This window comes from Lissotriton helveticus, chromosome 5_2, assembly GCF_964261635.1.
Source record: "Lissotriton helveticus chromosome 5_2, aLisHel1.1, whole genome shotgun sequence".
Lineage (NCBI taxonomy): Eukaryota > Metazoa > Chordata > Amphibia > Caudata > Salamandridae > Lissotriton > Lissotriton helveticus.
The window spans coordinates 13,407,542-13,428,551 of NC_136066.1; the positions used below are offsets into that span (position 1 = coordinate 13,407,542).

Here is a 21,010-nt window from a genome sequence, read left to right on the forward strand (position 1 = left end):
CCTCTGGTACAGTAATGCTCCTGTCCACGGTCACACCCTGTCCTCTGGTACAGTAATGCTCCTGTCCACGGTCACACCCTGTCCTCTGGTACAGTAATGCTACTGTCCACGGTCACACCCTGTCCTCTGGTACAGTAATGCTCCTGTCCACGGTCACACCCTGTCCTCTGGTACAGTAATGCTCCTGTCCACGGTCACACCCTGTCCTCTGGTACAGTAATGCTCCTGTCCACAGATACACCCTGTCCTCTGGTACAGTAATGCTCCTGTCCACGGTCACACCCTGTCCTCTGGTACAGTAATGCTCCTGTCCACGGTCACACCCTGTCCTCTGGTACAGTAATGCTACTGTCCACGGTCACACCCTGTCCTCTGGTACAGTAATGCTACTGTCCACAGACACACCCTGTCCTCTGGTACAGTAATGCTCCTGTCCACGGTCACACCCTGTCCTCTGGTACAGTAATGCTCCTGTCCGCAGACACACCCTGTCCTCTGGTACAGTAATGCTACTGTCCACAGACACACCCTGTCCTCTGGTACAGTAATGCTCCTGTCCACGGTCACACCCTGTCCTCTGGTACAGTAATGCTCCTGTCCACAGATACACCCTGTCCTCTGGTACAGTAATGCTCCTGTCCACGGTCACACCCTGTCCTCTGGTACAGTAATGCTCCTGTCCGCAGACACACCCTGTCCTCTGGTACAGTAATGCTCCTGTCCACGGTCACACCCTGTCCTCTGGTACAGTAATGCTCCTGTCCACGGTCACACCCTGTCCTCTGGTACAGTAATGCTACTGTCCACGGTCACACCCTGTCCTCTGGTACAGTAATGCTACTGTCCACAGACACACCCTGTCCTCTGGTAGAGTAATGCTCCTGTCCACGGTCACACCCTGTCCTCTGGTACAGTAATGCTCCTGTCCGCAGACACACCCTGTCCTCTGGTACAGTAATGCTCCTGTCCACAGACACACCCTGTCCTCTGGTACAGTAATGCTCCTGTCCGCAGACACACCCTGTCCTCTGGTACAGTAATGCTACTGTCCACAGACACACCCTGTCCTCTGGTACAGTAATGCTCCTGTCCACGGTCACACCCTGTCCTCTGGTACAGTAATGCTCCTGTCCACAGATACACCCTGTCCTCTGGTACAGTAATGCTCCTGTCCACGGTCACACCCTGTCCTCTGGTACAGTAATGCTCCTGTCCACGGTCACACCCTGTCCTCTGGTACAGTAATGCTACTGTCCACGGTCACACCCTGTCCTCTGGTACAGTAATGCTACTGTCCACAGACACACTCTGTCCTCTGGTACAGTAACGCTCCTGTCCACGGTCACACCCTGTCCTCTGGTACAGTAATGCTCCTGTCCGCAGACACACCCTGTCCTCTGGTACAGTAATGCTCCTGTCCACGGTCACACCCTGTCCTCTGGTACAGTAATGCTCCTGTCCACAGATACACCCTGTCCTCTGGTACAGTAATGCTCCTGTCCACGGTCACACCCTGTCCTCTGGTACAGTAATGCTCCTGTCCGCAGACACACCCTGTCCTCTGGTACAGTAATGCTCCTGTCCACAGGCACACCCTGTCCTCTGGTACAGTAATGCTCCTGTCCACAGATACACCCTGTCCTCTGGTACAGTAATGCTCCAGTCCACGGTCACATCCTGTCCTCTGGTACAGTAATGCTCCTGTCCACGGTCACACCCTGTCCTCTGGTACAGTAATGCTCCTGTCCACAGGCACACCCTGTCCTCTGGTACAGTAATGCTCCTGTCCACAGATACACCCTGTCCTCTGGTACAGTAATGCTCCTGTCCACGGTCACACCCTGTCCTCTGGTACAGTAATGCTCCTGTCCACGGTCACACCCTGTCCTCTGGTACAGTAATGCTCCTGTCCGCAGACACACCCTGTCCTCTGGTACAGTAATGCTCCTGTCCACGGTCACACCCTGTCCTCTGGTACAGTAATGCTCCTGTCCACGGTCACACCCTGTCCTCTGGTACAGTAATGCTACTGTCCACGGTCACACCCTGTCCTCTGGTACAGTAATGCTACTGTCCACAGACACACCCTGTCCTCTGGTACAGTAATGCTCCTGTCCACGGTCACACCCTGTCCTCTGGTACAGTAATGCTACTGTCCACGGTCACACCCTGTCCTCTGGTACAGTAATGCTACTGTCCACAGACACACCCTGTCCTCTGGTACAGTAATGCACCTGTCCACGGGCACGCCCTGTCCTCTGGTACAGTAATGCTCCTGTTGTTTTGTTTACGTCACACATGTATCCACGTGCACCAGGCATAGGTGCTTGTGCATTGCGGCCGTACCTGCAGTAACTCTCGCTCACCATGCCGTACACCGAGATCTTCTCACACAGCTCCATGGCGAGGATCATGGTGAACCACCCGGTGCTCAGGAAGGAGCCGGACTTCATCCTAGGAGTACAGAGAACAGAACCCATCAGCCACCTCTGTCCACCTCCGTCCGCCTCTGTCCGCCTCTGTCCCCCTCTGTCCACCTCTGTCCGCCTCTGTCCGCCTCTGTCCACCTCTGTCTGCCTCTGTCCACCTCTGTCCCCCTCTGTCCCCCTCTGTCCCCCTCTGTCCACCTCTGTCCCCCTCTGTCCGCCTCTGTCCGCCTCTGTCCGCCTCTGTCTGCCTCTGTCCGCCTCTGTCCACCTCTGTCTGCCTCTGTCCACCTCTCTGCCTCTGTCCCCCTCTGTCTGCCTCTGTCCACCTCTCTGCCTCTGTCCCCCTCTGTCCAGCATGCATATGAGCACCCCTGACGGTGTGAGGGCTCCAGCACAGACCCCCACTGCTCCAATGCTGTAATGAACATGCAGATATATACCAGCATGCGCACAGGCCCCTCTCGTGGTGTAGTGCACCAGCACACACACACACGGGCCCTCTCCAGCAGTAGTGCACCTGCACGCACACAGGCCCCAGGCCCCTCTCGTGCCGTGGTGCACCAGCACGCACACAGGCCCCTCTCGTGCAGTAGTGCACCAGCACACACACAGGCCCCTCTCGTGCAGTAGTGCACCAGCACGCACACAGGCCCCTCTCGTGGCGTATTGCACCAGCACACACACAGGCCCTCATGCCGTAGTGCACCGGCACACACACAGGCCCCTCTTGTGCAGTAGTGCACCAGCACACACAGAGGCCCCTCTTGTGGCGTAGTGCACCTGAACACACACAGGCCCCTCTCATACAGTAGTGCACCAGCACACACACAGGCCCCTCTCGTGCCATAGTGCACGTGCACGCACACAGACCCTTCTCGTGCCGTAGTGCACCATCACACACACAGGCCCATCTCGTGGCGTAGTGCACCAGCACACACACAGGCCCCTTTCGTGGCATAGTGCACCGGCACACAGACAGGCCCCTCTCATGCCGTAGTGCACCGTCACACACACAGGCCCCTCTCGTGCAGTAGTGCACCAGCACACACATAGGCCCCTCTCGTGGTGTAGTGCAACCGAACACACACAGGCCCCTCTCGTACAGTAGTGCACCTGCACGCACACAGGCCCCTCTCGTGGCGTAGTGCACCAGCACACACACAGGCCCCTCTCGTGCATTAGTGCACCGGCACACACACAGGCCCCTCTCGTGCCGTAGTGCACTGGCACACACACAGCCCCTCTCGTGCAGCAGTGCACTGGCACACACACACAGCCCTTCTCGTGCAGTAGTGCACCAGCACACACACAGGCCCCTCTCGTGGTGTAGAGCACCGGCACACACACAGGCCCCTCTCGTGCAGTAGTGCACCCGAACACACACGGGTCCCTCTCGTGCATTAGTGCACCGGCACACACACAGGCCCCTCTCGTGCAGTAATGCACCTGCACGCACACAGGCCCCTCTAGTGCAGTAGTGCACCAGCACATACACAGGCCCCTCTCGTGCAGTAGTGCACCGGCACACAGACAGGCCCCTCTCGTGCAGTAATGCACATGCACGCACACAGGCCCCTCTCGTGCAGTAGTGCACCTGCACGCACACAGGCCCCTCTCGTGCAGTAGTGCACCGGCACACAGACAGGCCCCTCTCGTGCAGTAGTGCACCAGCACATACACAGGCCCCTCTCGTGGCGTAGCTCACCGGCACACACACAGGCCCCTCTCGTGCAGTAGTGCACCCGAACACACACAGGCCCCTCTCGTGCAGTAGTGCACCAGCACACACACAGGCCCCTCTCGTGGCGTAGTGCACCGGCACACACACGCCCCTCTCGTGCAGTAGTGCACCAGCACACACACAGGCCCCTCTCATGCAGTAGTGTACCGGCACACACACAGGCCCCTCTCATGCCGTAGTGCACCGGCACACACACAGGCCCCTCTCGTGGTGTAGTGCACCGGCACACACACAGGCCCCTCTCGTGCAGTAGTGCACCAGCACACGCACAGGCCCCTCTCGTGCAGTAGTGCACCTGCACGCACACAGGCCCCTCTCGTGCCGTAGTGCACAGGCACACACACAGGCCCCTCTCATGCAGTAGTTCACCGGCACCCACACAGGTCCCTCTCGTGCAGTAGTGCACCGGCACACACACAGGCCCCTCTCGTGCAGTAGTGCACCGGCACACACACAGGCCCCGCTCGTGCCGTAGTGCACCGGCACACACACAGGCCCCTCTCGTGCAGTAGTGCACCGGCACACACACAGGCCCCTCTCGTGCCGTAGTGCACCGGCACACACACAGGCCCCTCTCGTGCAGTGGTGCACCCAAACACACACAGGCCCCTCTCGTGTAGTAGTGCACCAGCACACACACAGGCCCCTCTCGTGGTGTAGTGCACCGGCACACACACAGGCCCCTCTCGTGCAGTAGTGCACCGGCACACACACAGGCCCCTCTCGTGCAGTAGTGCACCAGCACACACACAGGCCCTTCTCATGCAGTAGTGCACCGGCACACACACACAGGTCCCTCTCGTGCAGTAGTGCACCGGCACACACACAGGCCCCTCTTGTGCAGTAGTGCACCGGCACACACACAGGCCCCTCTCGTGCCGTAGTGCACCGGCACACACACTGCCCCTCTCGTGCAGCAGTGCACCGGCACACACACACAGCCCTTCTCGTGCAGTAGTGCACCAGCACACACACAGCCCCCTCTCGTGGTGTAGTGCACCGGCACACACACAGGCCCCTCTCGTGCAGTAGTGCACTGGCACACACACACAGCCCCTCTCGTGCAGTAGTGCACCGCCACACACACAGGCCCCTCTCGTGCAGTAGTGCACCAGCACACACACAGGCCCCTCTCATGGTGTAGTGCACCGGCACACACACAGGCCCCTCTCGTGCAGTAGTGCACCTGCACGCACACAGGCCCCTCTCATGCCGTAGTGCACAGGCACACACACAGGCCCCTCTCGTGCAGTAGTGCACCGGCACACACACAGGCCCCTCTCGTGCAGTAGTGCACCGGCACACAGACAGGCCCCTCTCGTGCAGTAGTGCACCAGCACATACACAGGCACCTCTCGTGGTGTAGTGCACCGGCACACACACAGGCCCCTCTCGTGCAGTAGTGCACTGGCTCACACACACAGCCCCTCTCGTGTAGTAGTGCACCGCCACACACACAGGCCCCTCTCGTGCAGTAGTGCACCAGCACACACACAGGCCCCTCTCATGGTGTAGTGCACCGGCACACACACAGGCCCCTCTCGTGCAGTAGTGCACCTGCACGCACACAGGCCCCTCTCATGCCGTAGTGCACAGGCACACACACAGGCCCCTCTCGTGCAGTAGTGCACCGGCACACACACAGGCCCCTCTCGTGCAATAGTGCACCGGCACACACAAAGGCCCCTCTCGTGCAGTAGTGCACCAGCACACACAGAGGCCCTTCTCATGCAGTAGTGCACCGGCACACACACAGGTCCCTCTCGTGCAGTAGTGCACTGGCACACACACAGGCCCCTCTTGTGCAGTAGTGCACCGGCACACACACAGGCCCCTCTCGTGCCGTAGTGCACCGGCACACACACTGGCCCCTCTCGTGCAGTAGTGCACCCGAACACACACAGGCCCCTCTCGTGCAGTAGTGCACCAGCACACACACAGGCCCCTCTCGTGGTGTAGTGCACCGGCACACACACAGGCCCCTCTCGTGCAGTAGTGCACCGGCACACACACAGGCCCCTCTCGTGCAGTAGTGCACCGGCACACACACAGGCCCCTCTCGTGCCGTAGTGCACCGGTACACACACAGGCCCCTCTCGTGCAGTAGTGCACCCGAAAACACACAGGACCCTCTCGTGCAGTAGTGCACCAGCACACACACAGGCCCCTCTCGTGGTGTAGTGCACCGGCACACACACAGGCCCCTCTCGTGCAGTAGTGCACCGGCACACACACAGGCCCCTCTAGTGCAGTAGTGCACCAGCACACACACAGGCCCCTCTCGTGGCGTAGTGCACCTGCACGCACACAGGCCCCTCTCGTGCCGTAGTGCACCTGAACACACACAGGCCCCTCTCGTGGTGTAGTGCACAGGCACACACACAGGCCCCTCTCGTGCAGTAGTGCACCAGCACACACACACAGCCCCTCTCGTGCAGTAGTGCACCGCCACACACACAGGCCCCTTTCGTGCCGTAGTGCACCAGCACACACACAGCCCCTCTCGTGCCGTAGTGCATCAGCACACACACAGGCCCCTCTCGTGCCGTAGTGCACCGGCCCACACACAGGCCCCTCTCGTGCCGTAGTGCACAAGCACGCACACAGGCCCCTCTCGTCCCGGAGTGCACCAGCACACACACAGGCCCCTCTCGTGCCATAGTGCACCAGCACACACACAGGCCCCTCTCGTGCCGTAGTGCACCAGCACACACACAGGTCCCTCTCGTGCCATAGTGCACCAGCACACACACAGGCCCCTCTCGTGCCATAGTGCACCAGCACACACACAGGCCCCTCTCGTGCCGTAGTGCACCGGCACACACACAAGCCCCTCCCGTGCCGTAGTGCACCAGCACACACACAGGTCCCTCTCGTGCAGTAGTGCACCGCCACACACACAGGCCCCTCTAGTGCAGTAGTGCACCGGCACACACACAGGTCCCTCTCGTGCAGTAGTGCACCGGCACACACACAGGCCCCTCTAGTGCAGTAGTGCACCGGCACACACACAGGCCTCTCTCGTGCCGTAGTGCACCGGCACGCACACAGGCCCCTCTTGTGCAGTAGTGCACCGGCACACACACAGGCCCCTCTCGTGCAGTAGTGCACCGGCACACACACAGGCCCTTCTCGTGCTGTAGTGCACCGGCACACACACAGGCCCCTCTCGTGCAGTAGTGCACCGGCACACACACAGGCCCTTCTCGTGCAGTAGTGCACCGGCACACACACAGGCCCTTCTCGTGCTGTAGTGCACTGGCACACACACATGCCCCTCTCGTGCCGTAGTGCACCGGCACACACACAGGCCCCTCTCGTGCAGTAGTGCACCAGCACACACACAGGCCTCTCTCGTGGTGTAGTGCACCGGCACACACACAGGCCCCTCACGTGCCGTAGTGCACCGGCACACACACAGGCCCATCTCGTGCAGTAGTGCACCGGCACACACACAGGCCCCTCCCGTGCAGTAGTGCACCTGCTCGCACACAGGCCCCTCTCGTGCAGTAGTGCACCGGCACACACGCAGGCCCCTCTCGTGGCGTAGTGCACCTGCACGCACACAGGCCCCTCTCGTGCCGTAGTGCACCCACCACACACACAGGCCCCTCTCGTGGCGTAGCTCACCGGCACACACACAGGCCCCTCTCGTGCAGTAGTGCACCCGAACACACACAGGCCCCTCTCGTGCAGTAGTGCACCAGCACACACACAGGCCCCTCTCGTGGCGTAGTGCACCGGCACACACACGCCCCTCTCGTGCAGTAGTGCACCAGCACACACACAGGCCCCTCTCGTGCCATAGTGCACCGGCACACACACAGGCCCCTCTCGTGGTGTAGTGCACCGGCACACACACAGGCCCCTCTCGTGCAGTAGTGCACCAGCACACGCACAGGCCCCTCTCGTGCAGTAGTGCACCTGCACGCACACAGGCCCCTCTCGTGCCGTAGTGCACAGGCACACACACAGGCCCCTCTCATGCAGTAGTTCACCGGCACCCACACAGGTCCCTCTCGTGCAGTAGTGCACCGGCACACACACAGGACCCTCTCGTGCAGTAGTGCACCGGCACACACACAGGCCACGCTCGTGCCGTAGTGCACCGGCACACACACAGGCCCCTCTCGTGCAGTAGTGCACCGGCACACACACAGGCCCCTCTCGTGCCGTAGTGCACCGGCACACACACAGGCCCCTCTCGTGCAGTGGTGCACCCAAACACACACAGGCCCCTCTCGTGTAGTAGTGCACCAGCACACACACAGGCCCCTCTCGTGGTGTAGTGCACCGGCACACACACAGGCCCCTCTCGTGCAGTAGTGCACCGGCACACACACAGGCCCCTCTCGTGCAGTAGTGCACCAGCACACACACAGGCCCTTCTCATGCAGTAGTGCACCGGCACACACACACAGGTCCCTCTCGTGCAGTAGTGCACCGGCACACACACAGGCCCCTCTTGTGCAGTAGTGCACCGGCACACACACAGGCCCCTCTCGTGCCGTAGTGCACCGGCACACACACAGCCCCTCTCGTGCAGCAGTGCACCGGCACACACACACAGCCCTTCTCGTGCAGTAGTGCACCAGCACACACACAGGCCCCTCTCGTGGTGTAGTGCACCGGCACACACACAGGCCCCTCTCGTGCAGTAGTGCACTGGCACACACACACAGCCCCTCTCGTGCAGTAGTGCACCGCCACACACACAGGCCCCTCTCGTGCAGTAGTGCACCAGCACACACACAGGCCCCTCTCATGGTGTAGTGCACCGGCACACACACAGGCCCCTCTCGTGCAGTAGTGCACCTGCACGCACACAGGCCCCTCTCATGCCGTAGTGCACAGGCACACACACAGGTCCCTCTCGTGCAGTAGTGCACCGGCACACACACAGGCCCCTCTTGTGCAGTAGTGCACCGGCACACACACAGGCCCCTCTCGTGCCGTAGTGCACCGGCACACACACAGCCCCTCTCGTGCAGCAGTGCACCGGCACACACACACAGCCCTTCTCGTGCAGTAGTGCACCAGCACACACACAGGCCCCTCTCGTGGTGTAGTGCACCGGCACACACACAGGCCCCTCTCGTGCAGTAGTGCACTGGCACACACACACAGCCCCTCTCGTGCAGTAGTGCACCGCCACACACACAGGTCCCTCTCGTGCAGTAGTGCACCAGCACACACACAGGCCCCTCTCATGGTGTAGTGCACCGGCACACACACAGGCCCCTCTCGTGCAGTAGTGCACCTGCACGCACACAGGCCCCTCTCATGCCGTAGTGCACAGGCACACACACAGGCCCCTCTCGTGCAGTAGTGCACCGGCACACACACAGGCCCCTCTCGTGCAGTAGTGCACCGGCACACAGACAGGCCCCTCTCGTGCAGTAGTGCACCAGCACATACACAGGCCCCTCTCGTGGTGTAGTGCACCGGCACACACACAGGCCACTCTCGTGCAGTAGTGCACTGGCACACACACACAGCCCCTCTCGTGCAGTAGTGCACCGCCACACACACAGGCCCCTCTCGTGCAGTAGTGCACCAGCACACACACAGGCCCCTCTCATGGTGTAGTGCACCGGCACACACACAGGCCCCTCTCGTGCAGTAGTGCACCTGCACGCACACAGGCCCCTCTCATGCCGTAGTGCACAGGCACACACACAGGCCCCTCTCGTGCAGTAGTGCACCGGCACACACACAGGCCCCTCTCGTGCAATAGTGCACCGGCACACACACAGGCCCCTCTCGTGCAGTAGTGCACCAGCACACACAGAGGCCCTTCTCATGCAGTAGTGCACCGGCACACACAGGTCCCTCTCGTGCAGCAGTGCACTGGCACACACACAGGCCCCTCTTGTGCAGTAGTGCACCGGCACACACACAGGCCCCTCTCGTGCCGTAGTGCACCGGCACACACACAGGCCCCTCTCGTGCAGTAGTGCACCAGCACACACACAGGCCCCTCTCGTGGTGTAGTGCACCGGCACACACACAGGCCCCTCTCGTGCAGTAGTGCACCGGCACACACACAGGCCCCTCTCGTGCAGTAGTGCACCGGCACACACACAGGCCCCTCTCGTGCAGTAGTGCACCGGCACACACACAGGCCCCTCTCGTGCCGTAGTGCACCGGTACACACACAGGCCCCTCTCGTGCAGTAGTGCACCCGAAAACACACAGGCCCCTCTCGTGCAGTAGTGCACCAGCACACACACAGGCCCCTCTCGTGGTGTAGTGCACCGGCACACACACAGGCCCCTCTCGTGCAGTAGTGCACCGGCACACACACAGGCCCCTCTCGTGCAGTAGTGCACCAGCACACACACAGGCCCCTCTCGTGGCGTAGTGCACCTGCACGCACACAGGCCCCTCTCGTGCCGTAGTGCACCGGCACACACACAGGCCCCTCACATGCCGTAGTGCACCGGCACACACACAGGCCCATCTCGTGCAGTAGTGCACCGGCACACACACAGGCCCCTCCCGTGCAGTAGTGCACCTGCTCGCACACAGGCCCCTCTCGTGCAGTAGTGCACCGGCACACACGCAGGCCCCTCTCGTGGCGTAGTGCACCTGCACGCACACAGGCCCCTCTCGTGCCGTAGTGCACCCACCACACACACAGGCCCCTCTCGTGGCGTAGCTCACCGGCACACACACAGGCCCCTCTCGTGCAGTAGTGCACCCGAACACACACAGGCCCCTCTCGTGCAGTAGTGCACCAGCACACACACAGGCCCCTCTCGTGGCGTAGTGCACCGGCACACACACGCCCCTCTCGTGCAGTAGTGCACCAGCACACACACAGGCCCCTCTCATGCAGTAGTGCACCGGCACACACACAGGCCCCTCTCGTGCCGTAGTGCACCGGCACACACACAGGCCCCTCTCGTGGTGTAGTGCACCGGCACACACACAGGCCCCTCTCGTGCAGTAGTGCACCAGCACACGCACAGGCCCCTCTCGTGCAGTAGTGCACCTGCACGCACACAGGCCCCTCTCGTGCCGTAGTGCACAGGCACACACACAGGCCCCTCTCATGCAGTAGTTCACCGGCACCCACACAGGTCCCTCTCGTGCAGTAGTGCACCGGCACACACACAGGCCCCTCTCGTGCAGTAGTGCACCGGCACACACACAGGCCCCGCTCGTGCCGTAGTGCACCGGCACACACACAGGCCCCTCTCGTGCAGTAGTGCACCGGCACACACACAGGCCCCTCTCGTGCCGTAGTGCACCGGCACACACACAGGCCCCTCTCGTGCAGTGGTGCACCCAAACACACACAGGCCCCTCTTGTGTAGTAGTGCACCAGCACACACACAGGCCCCTCTCGTGGTGTAGTGCACCGGCACACACACAGGCCCCTCTCATGCAGTAGTGCACCGGCACACACACAGGCCCCTCTCGTGCAGTAGTGCACCAGCACACACACAGGCCCTTCTCATGCAGTAGTGCACCGGCACACACACACAGGTCCCTCTCGTGCAGTAGTGCACCGGCACACACACAGGCCCCTCTTGTGCAGTAGTGCACCGGCACACACACAGGCCCCTCTCGTGCCGTAGTGCACCGGCACACACACAGCCCCTCTCGTGCAGCAGTGCACCGGCACACACACACAGCCCTTCTCGTGCAGTAGTGCACCAGCACACACACAGGCCCCTCTCGTGGTGTAGTGCACAGGCACACACACAGGCCCCTCTCGTGCAGTAGTGCACTGGCACACACACACAGCCCCTCTCGTGCAGTAGTGCACCGCCACACACACAGGCCCCTCTCGTGCAGTAGTGCACCAGCACACACACAGGCCCCTCTCATGGTGTAGTGCACCGGCACACACACAGGCCCCTCTCGTGCAGTAGTGCACCTGCACGCACACAGGCCCCTCTCATGCCGTAGTGCACAGGCACACACACAGGCCCCTCTCGTGCAGTAGTGCACCGGCACACACACAGGCCCCTCTCGTGCAGTAGTGCACCGGCACACAGACAGGCCCCTCTCGTGCAGTAGTGCACCAGCACATACACAGGCCCCTCTCGTGGTGTAGTGCACCGGCACACACACAGGCCCCTCTCGTGCAGTAGTGCACTGGCACACACACACAGCCCCTCTCGTGCAGTAGTGCACCGCCACACACACAGGCCCCTCTCGTGCAGTAGTGCACCAGCACACACACAGGCCCCTCTCATGGTGTAGTGCACTGGCACACACACAGGCCCCTCTCGTGCAGTAGTGCACCTGCACGCACACAGGCCCCTCTCATGCCGTAGTGCACAGGCACACACACAGGCCCCTCTCGTGCAGTAGTGCACCGGCACACACACAGGCCCCTCTCGTGCAATAGTGCACCGGCACACACACAGGCCCCTCTCGTGCAGTAGTGCACCAGCACACACAGAGGCCCTTCTCATGCAGTAGTGCACCGGCACACACACAGGTCCCTCTCGTGCAGTAGTGCACTGGCACACACACAGGCCCCTCTTGTGCTGTAGTGCACCGGCACACACACAGGCCCCTCTCGTGCCGTAGTGCACCGGCACACACACAGGCCCCTCTCGTGCAGTAGTGCACCAGCACACACACAGGCCCCTCTCGTGGTGTAGTGCACCGGCACACACACAGGCCCCTCTCGTGCAGTAGTGCACCGGCACACACACAGGCCCCTCTCGTGCAGTAGTGCACCGGCACACACACAGGCCCCTCTCGTGCAGTAGTGCACCGGCACACACACAGGCCCCTCTCGTGCCGTAGTGCACCGGTACACACACAGGCCCCTCTCGTGCAGTAGTGCACCCGAAAACACACAGGCCCCTCTCGTGCAGTAGTGCACCAGCACACACACAGGCCCCTCTCGTGGTGTAGTGCACCGGCACACACACAGGCCCCTCTCGTGCAGTAGTGCACCGGCACACACACAGGCCCCTCTCGTGCAGTAGTGCACCAGCACACACACAGGCCCCTCTCGTGGCGTAGTGCACCTGCACGCACACAGGCCCCTCTCGTGCCGTAGTGCACCTGAACACACACAGGCCCCTCTCGTGGCGTAGTGCACAGGCACACACACAGGCCCCTCTCGTGCAGTAGTGCACCAGCACACACACACAGCCCCTCTCGTTCAGTAGTGCACCGCCACACACACAGGCCCCTTTCGTGCCGTAGTGCACCAGCACACACACAGCCCCTCTCGTGCCGTAGTGCATCAGCACACACACAGGCCCCTCTCGTGCCGTAGTGCACGAGCACGCACACAGGCCCCTCTCGTGCCGGAGTGCACCAGCACACACACAGGCCCCTCTCGTGCCATAGTGCACCAGCACACACACAGGCCCCTCTCGTGCCGTAGTGCACCAGCACACACACAGGTCCCTCTCGTGCCATAGTGCACCAGCACACACACAGGCCCCTCTCGTGCCATAGTGCACCAGCACACACACACAGGCCCCTCTCGTGCCGTAGTGCACCGGCACACACACAAGCCCCTCCCGTGCCGTAGTGCACCAGCACACACACAGGTCCCTCTCGTGCAGTAGTGCACCGCCACACACACAGGCCCCTCTCGTGCTGTAGTGCACCGGCACACACACAGGCCCCTCTCGTGCAGTAGTGCACCGGCACACACACATGCCCCTCTCGTGCCGTAGTGCACCGGCACACACACAGGCCCCTCTCGTGCAGTAGTGCACCAGCACACACACAGGCCTCTCTCGTGGTGTAGTGCACCGGCACACACACAGGTCCCTCACGTGCCGTAGTGCACCCGCACACACACAGGCCCATCTCGTGCAGTAGTGCACCGGCACACACACAGGCCCCTCCCGTGCAGTAGTGCACCTGCTCGCACACAGGCCCCTCTCGTGCAGTAGTGCACCGGCACACACGCAGGCCCCTCTCGTGGCGTAGTGCACCTGCACGCACACAGGCCCCTCTCGTGCCGTAGTGCACCCACCACACACACAGGCCCCTCTCGTGGCGTAGTGCACAGGCACACACACAGGCCCCTCTCGTGCAGTAGTGCACCAGCACACACACACAGCCCCTCTCGTGCAGTAGTGCACCGCCACACACACAGGCCCCTTTCGTGCCGTAGTGCACCAGCACACACACAGCCCCTCTCGTGCCGTAGTGCATCAGCACACACACAGGCCCCTCTCGTGCCGTAGTGCACCGGCCCACACACAGGCCCCTCTCGTGCCGTAGTGCACGAGCACGCACACAGGCCCCTCTCGTGCCGGAGTGCACCAGCACACACACAGGCCCCTCTCGTGCCATAGTGCACCAGCACACACACAGGCCCCTCTCGTGCCGTAGTGCACCAACACACACACAGGTCCCTCTCGTGCCATAGTGCACCAGCACACACACAGGCCCCTCTCGTGCCATAGTGCACCAGCACACACACAGGCCCCTCTCGTGCCGTAGTGCACCGGCACACACACAAGCCCCTCCCGTGCCGTAGTGCACCAGCACACACACAGGTCCCTCTCGTGCAGTAGTGCACCGCCACACACACAGGCCCCTCTAGTGCAGTAGTGCACCGGCACACACACAGGTCCCTCTCGTGCAGTAGTGCACCGGCACACACACAGGCCCCTCTAGTGCAGTAGTGCACCGGCACACACACAGGCCTCTCTCGTGCCGTAGTGCACCGGCACGCACACAGGCCCCTCTTGTGCAGTAGTGCACCGGCACACACACAGGCCCCTCTCGTGCAGTAGTGCACCGGCACACACACAGGCCCCTCTCGTGCTGTAGTGCACCGGCACACACACAGGCCCCTCTCGTGCAGTAGTGCACCGGCACACACACATGCCCCTCTCGTGCCGTAGTGCACCGGCACACACACAGGCCCCTCTCGTGCAGTAGTGCACCAGCACACACACAGGCCTCTCTCGTGGTGTAGTGCACCGGCACACACACAGGTCCCTCACGTGCCGTAGTGCACCCGCACACACACAGGCCCATCTCGTGCAGTAGTGCACCGGCACACACACAGGCCCCTCCCGTGCAGTAGTGCACCTGCTCGCACACAGGCCCCTCTCGTGCAGTAGTGCACCGGCACACACGCAGGCCCCTCTTGTGCAGTGGTGCACCTGCATGCACACAGGTCCCTCTTGTGCCGTAGTGCACCAGCACGCGCACAGGCTCCTCTCGTGCAGTAGTGCACCACCATGCACACCAGCCCCACTTGTGCAGTCACGGTCACACGCTGCTTTTCAGGGGCAGGTCCCAGGCGCAGTATTGTGGTCTTTTCTGGGCAGGCTCACCTGTCCTTTCCGGTTTCGTTTTTGAAGATCTGGTCACAGCGCTCCATCATGGCCTCGGTGAGCGTGTACACCTGCGCCCGGGGGTACATGTCTTTCACCTTGAGCAGCCTCCGGTAGGTGCCCCCCTTGTCGTGGTTCAGCACCTTCTCTGGCCCCCAGATGACGTACAGGGTGTCCGGGGACTGCTGGAAGAAGTAAGTGGCGTTGCGGACCAGGAGGGGGACGCTGGTGTGGGACACCACCCGCACAGAGCTCCTGCTGCCCACATCCGCCTCGAAGCCCCAGGTGGGCGCCTGGTTCATGCGCAGCACACACTCCGCAGAGTCGATCTCCGGCCCCTTCCGGGCCCCCAGCATCTGCCCCGAGCTGGACACCACCGCGCAGTGCTGGCACCGCGCCCTGGACAGCGCCTGGTGAGACAAGAGGGGGAGAAGCATGAGTGGCGCTACAGTCCCCTTCCCACTGAGAGCCTCCGAAAACAACCTCAAGCAGCGCACACTACACAAGAAACTGGATGTCAGACCCGAGGAGCCCTGGAGGTGAGCGAGGACACCAGAGAGAGGTGAGTGGTACCTCACAGTGATTAACAAGCATTTACAATGCAATGGTCTCGGCAGCATTAAAGGTAGAGCTATTGGCATTGCTCATGATTTATTTATTTTTTTAAATCATAAATAAATGACATTGTCATGTACATTGCCAATAGCTTCATCTCTTGCATATGCGAGACCTATTGCATTAGCACTGTTGGACTTGGGCCCTTAGGGCAGGTTCACCCCTAGACTTTTTGCTTTAAATGGTGACCTGGCAATGGTGATTTTTGGGGTTCTGCGCACTTTCACTGTGTCCCAGTGGAAAGTGCGTGCGCACTCTGAGTGCATGTGCTGAGCTAGGCCTGCCCGCCCATAGGAATGCATGGGGAATGTATGTGTCCCTGGTAGTTCCTGATGCGTGGGGTGTACAGGCTTGAGTCTGGTATGTGTGAACTCGTGAGAGTGAATGCTGCGCAACGGTATGTGCGGCTGGTATGTGTCTAGTGGGGAAGTGTCATTCCTAGACATGGCTGTACGTGTGCAGTGAAGGTGCTGGAGTGTGATTGGCTGGAGCTGGCTGGCATGCCAGGCTCCAGGAAGTCTGGATGGGTCTGCCCGGTGGTGAGTGGGAGATTAGCATGAGTGATGTGTGGGAGGAGTGTACCTGTGTCCTGGATGGGCTGGGTTTTCCCCACACAATGCTGGCTCCGCCCCCCTGTGGTGCGTCTAATGACCCAAGCCCTGCCAGTGAATAGAGAGGGTGGTTGAGGTAAACAGAGTACTCAAGAACCAGCTGCAACTGGTTCTGCCCCCACCCTGCACCTTCAGACAAAGGAATGCACTGTATAAAAATGGGGCTGTGTCCCCACAGAAGTTGTTCTTTTCCAGGATCCTGAGGGGGGCTGCTGCTGCTGGGCCAGAGGACCGCCACTTGGAGTGTCTCCCTGCCTGGAGACCCAGTGAGCTGGCTCTGGGCCCAGCCTTGCCCCCCCCTGCCTTGCTGAGGGGCTCTGCCTGGACTTTGGGGGCCTGAGCTCTCCCCTAGCGCTTGGGAGCGCTTGATTTCGGCCCCAGCGCTTAATAGCGCTTTATTTGCTACTTTAGCGCAGGGAGCGCTTTAAATTGCCTTTTAGCGCTGAGGAGCGCTTTACTTCTAGAAGCCGGAGTCCACCCGGCGTTTGGCCCCGCTCCGTGACGAGTTTCGAGTCCTCTGGCAGGTGCCCACCCTGCCAGGGACATTGCCGCCCTTTACGAGTGCCCACCTCGTTTATTAATTGCCTCGAAAAGAGCCGGTGCTCACCCGGCATTTCCTGCTCATCCCCCGCCTAGAAGCGCCGGAGACGGGCCGCCGCGCTGCCCGCGACGACCCGGAAGTGTTCCTGCCGGCCGGCCAATCGGAGAGCGGGCCGACCGGAAGTCCCGCCCCCGCAGCCGCGACCCGGAAGTCAGGCAGGCCGGGGGCAGGACAGAGAGGCAGGCGGAAGCTGCTGCCTGCCGGGGCTCCCATGTGGAGGGAGAGCCCTGGGGAGAAGAAGAGCCCCGGAGAGCGAGGGGAGCCCCGCCCGCGGCCCCAGAGCGACCGCCGGAGAAGTGCTGCAGGGAGCGAGGCTCCCGTGTGAGGAGGAGAGCCACGCCCGTCCGGAGGAAGCCGGTGAGTGGGGCCCCGGGGGTATTTCCTTTTCGAGTCCCAGAGAGGGACTCCACTGTTGGGCTGCATTTCTGTTGAGCCGGTCGAGGCTCCAACCTTCAGGCGGTACCTTTGTTCATAGAGCCACAAGGGCTCTAGTGCCTCCCTGTTCCGCCGAGTCCCCTGAGAGGGACCCCACGACCCGCATTTGTTTCCTGAGCCCTGAGAGAGGCTCACAGTGCCCACTATTATTTAAGAGCCCCAGAGAGGCTCTAGGTGCCCCCATTTTGCTTCGAGTCCCCAGGAGGGGGATTCCAAGAGGGCACAGTGGTTTTGAGAGCCCAGGGAGGTTCTTGAGGGCCACATCAATTTGTTTAGAGCCCAGTGGGGCTCGAGGGGCATTGTTTTGGTTAGAGCCCAGAGAGGCTCACAGCCCCCATTGTTGTTTCAGAGCCCAGCGAGGCTCCAACGTGTGGCCCCATTGTCTGCACCAGTTGCCCATTACTTTGTGGGCAACTGCTCCGTTTAGGCCCCCTGACTTTGGACACAGGGCGTCCTAGCCCCAACAAGGCCAGTTGGCCTAGGGACAGTCACAGGTGGTGACTAATGTCAGTTTGGCGCAATTGTTCATTTTGCTTACACCTCTGAATGTGTTGATAATGCGTCATGTGCCTCCTTTACACCTCTGAATGTATGCATTGCATCATGTGTTATGTTCTTACACCCCTACAGGTATTGTGATACATAGGTGGTTGTTTTCTTCCTAGTACAGGTGGTGCTAGTGAGGTCCTGGTTACCAGTGATTACTGGTTGTGTGCTATTTTGTGCTAAAGTAATTTTACATTCTAAGTACTATTTCTGAAAGTGTTACTTCTGATTCCTGACAGTGGTCCAGGTGGCCCTGTCTTGTACATATCCCCTGTAAATTCTGCCCGTGCCCCTGGCACATTGTAAAGTGTGTGTTTTTATCTAATGTGTTTTGGTGTAATACAAAGGCTATTTTTATATAACCTTGTGTGGAGTTTCCTTTGTGGTGGGTCCTGGGTGTTGTTGCTGGGGTGCATGCGCAAATACTTAAATTACATCCCTCCAAGTTTAGCCTTGCTGCTCGCGCCACGTTACCTAGAAGGTGAGCAGGGGTTATCTTGGCGTGTAACTCCCTTGCCCTGACTTGGGAGTGGTGGTCTCTGACTGACTTTGGCAAAAGCCCTGGCCAGCCAGGAATCCCATTTCCAACATTGGTGGCAGCGGTGGGATAAGGATTTGTGTTTGCGTTGTACCACAGTAGTAACTGGCCACACTACAAAGCTCTGCATTTTAGATGACCACATTTTAGGGGATTGTTTTTTTTTGAAGTTTCATATTTTCTTCTCCTGAAGGTATCATTGTGCAATTGTGTCCAGTGCATTTGTCCCCCACCCTGCGCCCAGAGTCTGGTACCTGTGTCACATGTGGTCAGGTTGAGAAGTCAGGGGTGGTAGAAACTGCCTTACTAGTCCGAGGGGGGGGGGGTTGTGTGTGGATGAATGGTGTGTGGCACTAGGCAAGTGAGTGTGAGTTCTCTGGGGTAGAGAGCTTGCTGATACCTTGTGAATTGTGTACTCCTGTGTTAGCTCAGACCCCTAGGTTCCCTGAGTAATCTTTTCTCTAGAACGTCCGCCAGAATGGAGCCTGCTTTTGATTTCTGTGTTCTGTTTAGATACAGTATGGGAGAGTTGGTAAGGTTCTGTGAAGAGAGAGACATAGGGGTGGATGAGTCAGACACTCAGTCCGAACTTAGGAGCAGCCTGATCCTGTGGCAAAAGGGTCAGTGGGATCTTGAGCGCAGTGAGGAAAGGGCCCGGGCTTCACACCAGGAGGGTGGTGGGTCTGTGGGGAGCCCTGAAGATTCAGAAGAGGAGGAAGAAGATGACAGCACAGGGACGCCAGCAGAGAGTGAGGACCCCATAGACAGGGAGTCCCTTGCTGGGTCCAGCGTAGGAGGCAGCGCCTCATCCCTTTACCTGTCCCCAGAGGAGCTGGAAGATAGGAGGAGAGAAAGGGAGCACCAGCTGGCTTTAGAGAAGCTCAGGTTAGAGCATGCCCAGGCTATGGCACAGCTGGGCGTTAGAAAGCAACAGCTAGAGACTCAGAGGGTCTTAGCGCAGGAAAGGATAGAGGAGGCTGAGAGGGCCTCCACCAGAGGCAAAGTAGCTCTGGAGGGTAGACTATCCCCTGCGCGCAGTGTTGAGTTTCTGGGCTCCCCAGGGAGGGTTGAGTCCAGTGGTGGCAGCTATATAGAGCCCAGTGCGAGCAGTCCCAGTTCCCCCAGTATGGTACCTGTTTCCCCAGAGGAGGAGTTAAGGTTGAAGTTCAGGGACAGTAAGAAACTGTCTCACCAGTCTTGGGAAGATTTTGAGGACTAATGTTGTGGGACACTGTTTGATTGGGTAAAGGTTCACACGGAAGATGATTTTGACATCTTTTTTGATCTGATTGTCAAAGAGCACCTGCTCAGTTGTTGTTCACCAGGGTTGCGCACACACCTGTTGGGGTGTGGATTGTCTGAGGCATGTGAGCTTGCAGATGAAGCAGACCGCTGGGAAAGGGCCAGAGGTTCTCTAGAGCCATTAGGGAGTGATTCCAAAAGTAGTGGTTCAGGGATCTTCCAGCCCAGCGTGGTGGAAGAGGCTCAGTGTAGCCCAGCTAGGTCCCAGGATAGCGAGGAGGGTGTAGGGGCTCACTGCCTGGCTCAGTGGAGCAGGAGTGAGGGGGAGACCGAGGTTCCCCAGACGCCCGAAGCCCTGCCTCAGGACTTGGATGGTTTCTGTAGGGAACACCAGGTTGGGGACCTAGGCTGTCCTGTTAGTACACTTGAGGAGGATCTCCTAGTGAGTAGAGGACCTGGAGCGTCTGTAACCAGAGCTCCTGTGGTTCTAGAGGCTGGCAGTACCGCTCCGGTAGGGAGGGTACAGGAGTCCAGCGTGAGGAGTGATTGGGGGATGAGTTTCCCAGTGGATGCACCAGTGGACCAGGGACTAGCCAGTTGTGCTAGATCTTCTTGGGGGGACCCGGGTGGCGCCACTTCTGGTCTGGGGGATCGTCACGCACTGTCAGGTGGACAGAGGGCGGGAGATCTGCGCCAGACAGACGGTCACACAACAGATGTGTCAGTTGTTAGCCTCAGGGGGATTGTGTGTGAGTCCCCAGAAGTCCTGGAGTGCCAGGCAATTGTTCCACCAAAGGTTTTAGACCGGAGGTTGGAAGGCCAGGTTCAGGATCAGCCTGACCTGAAGGGTAGGACGACTGTAACCAGTGTCCTGACCGGTTCTTCTTCCAGAGGAACTTCTCCAGGTGGGAGAGGGCAGACCTCTGGAAGGGGGTGCAGAGGGTGGGAGAGCCCACCTCTGACCCCG

The 21,010-nt window shown here is 60.3% G+C and overlaps 1 protein-coding gene across 1 annotated transcript in view; it reads right to left on the reverse strand.

Moving 5' to 3' along the window:
- ST6GALNAC4 (ST6 N-acetylgalactosaminide alpha-2,6-sialyltransferase 4) overlaps positions 1-21,010 on the reverse strand; it is a 214,702-nt gene that overhangs the window by 30,142 nt on the left and 163,550 nt on the right. The window contains exons 4-5 of the mRNA XM_078646580.1: positions 15,456-15,865; positions 2,347-2,454 (exon numbers count right to left, since the gene is read on the reverse strand). Coding sequence (XP_078502706.1) covers positions 2,347-2,454; positions 15,456-15,865 — 518 coding nt within the window. The remainder of the gene's footprint in view (positions 1-2,346; positions 2,455-15,455; positions 15,866-21,010) is intronic.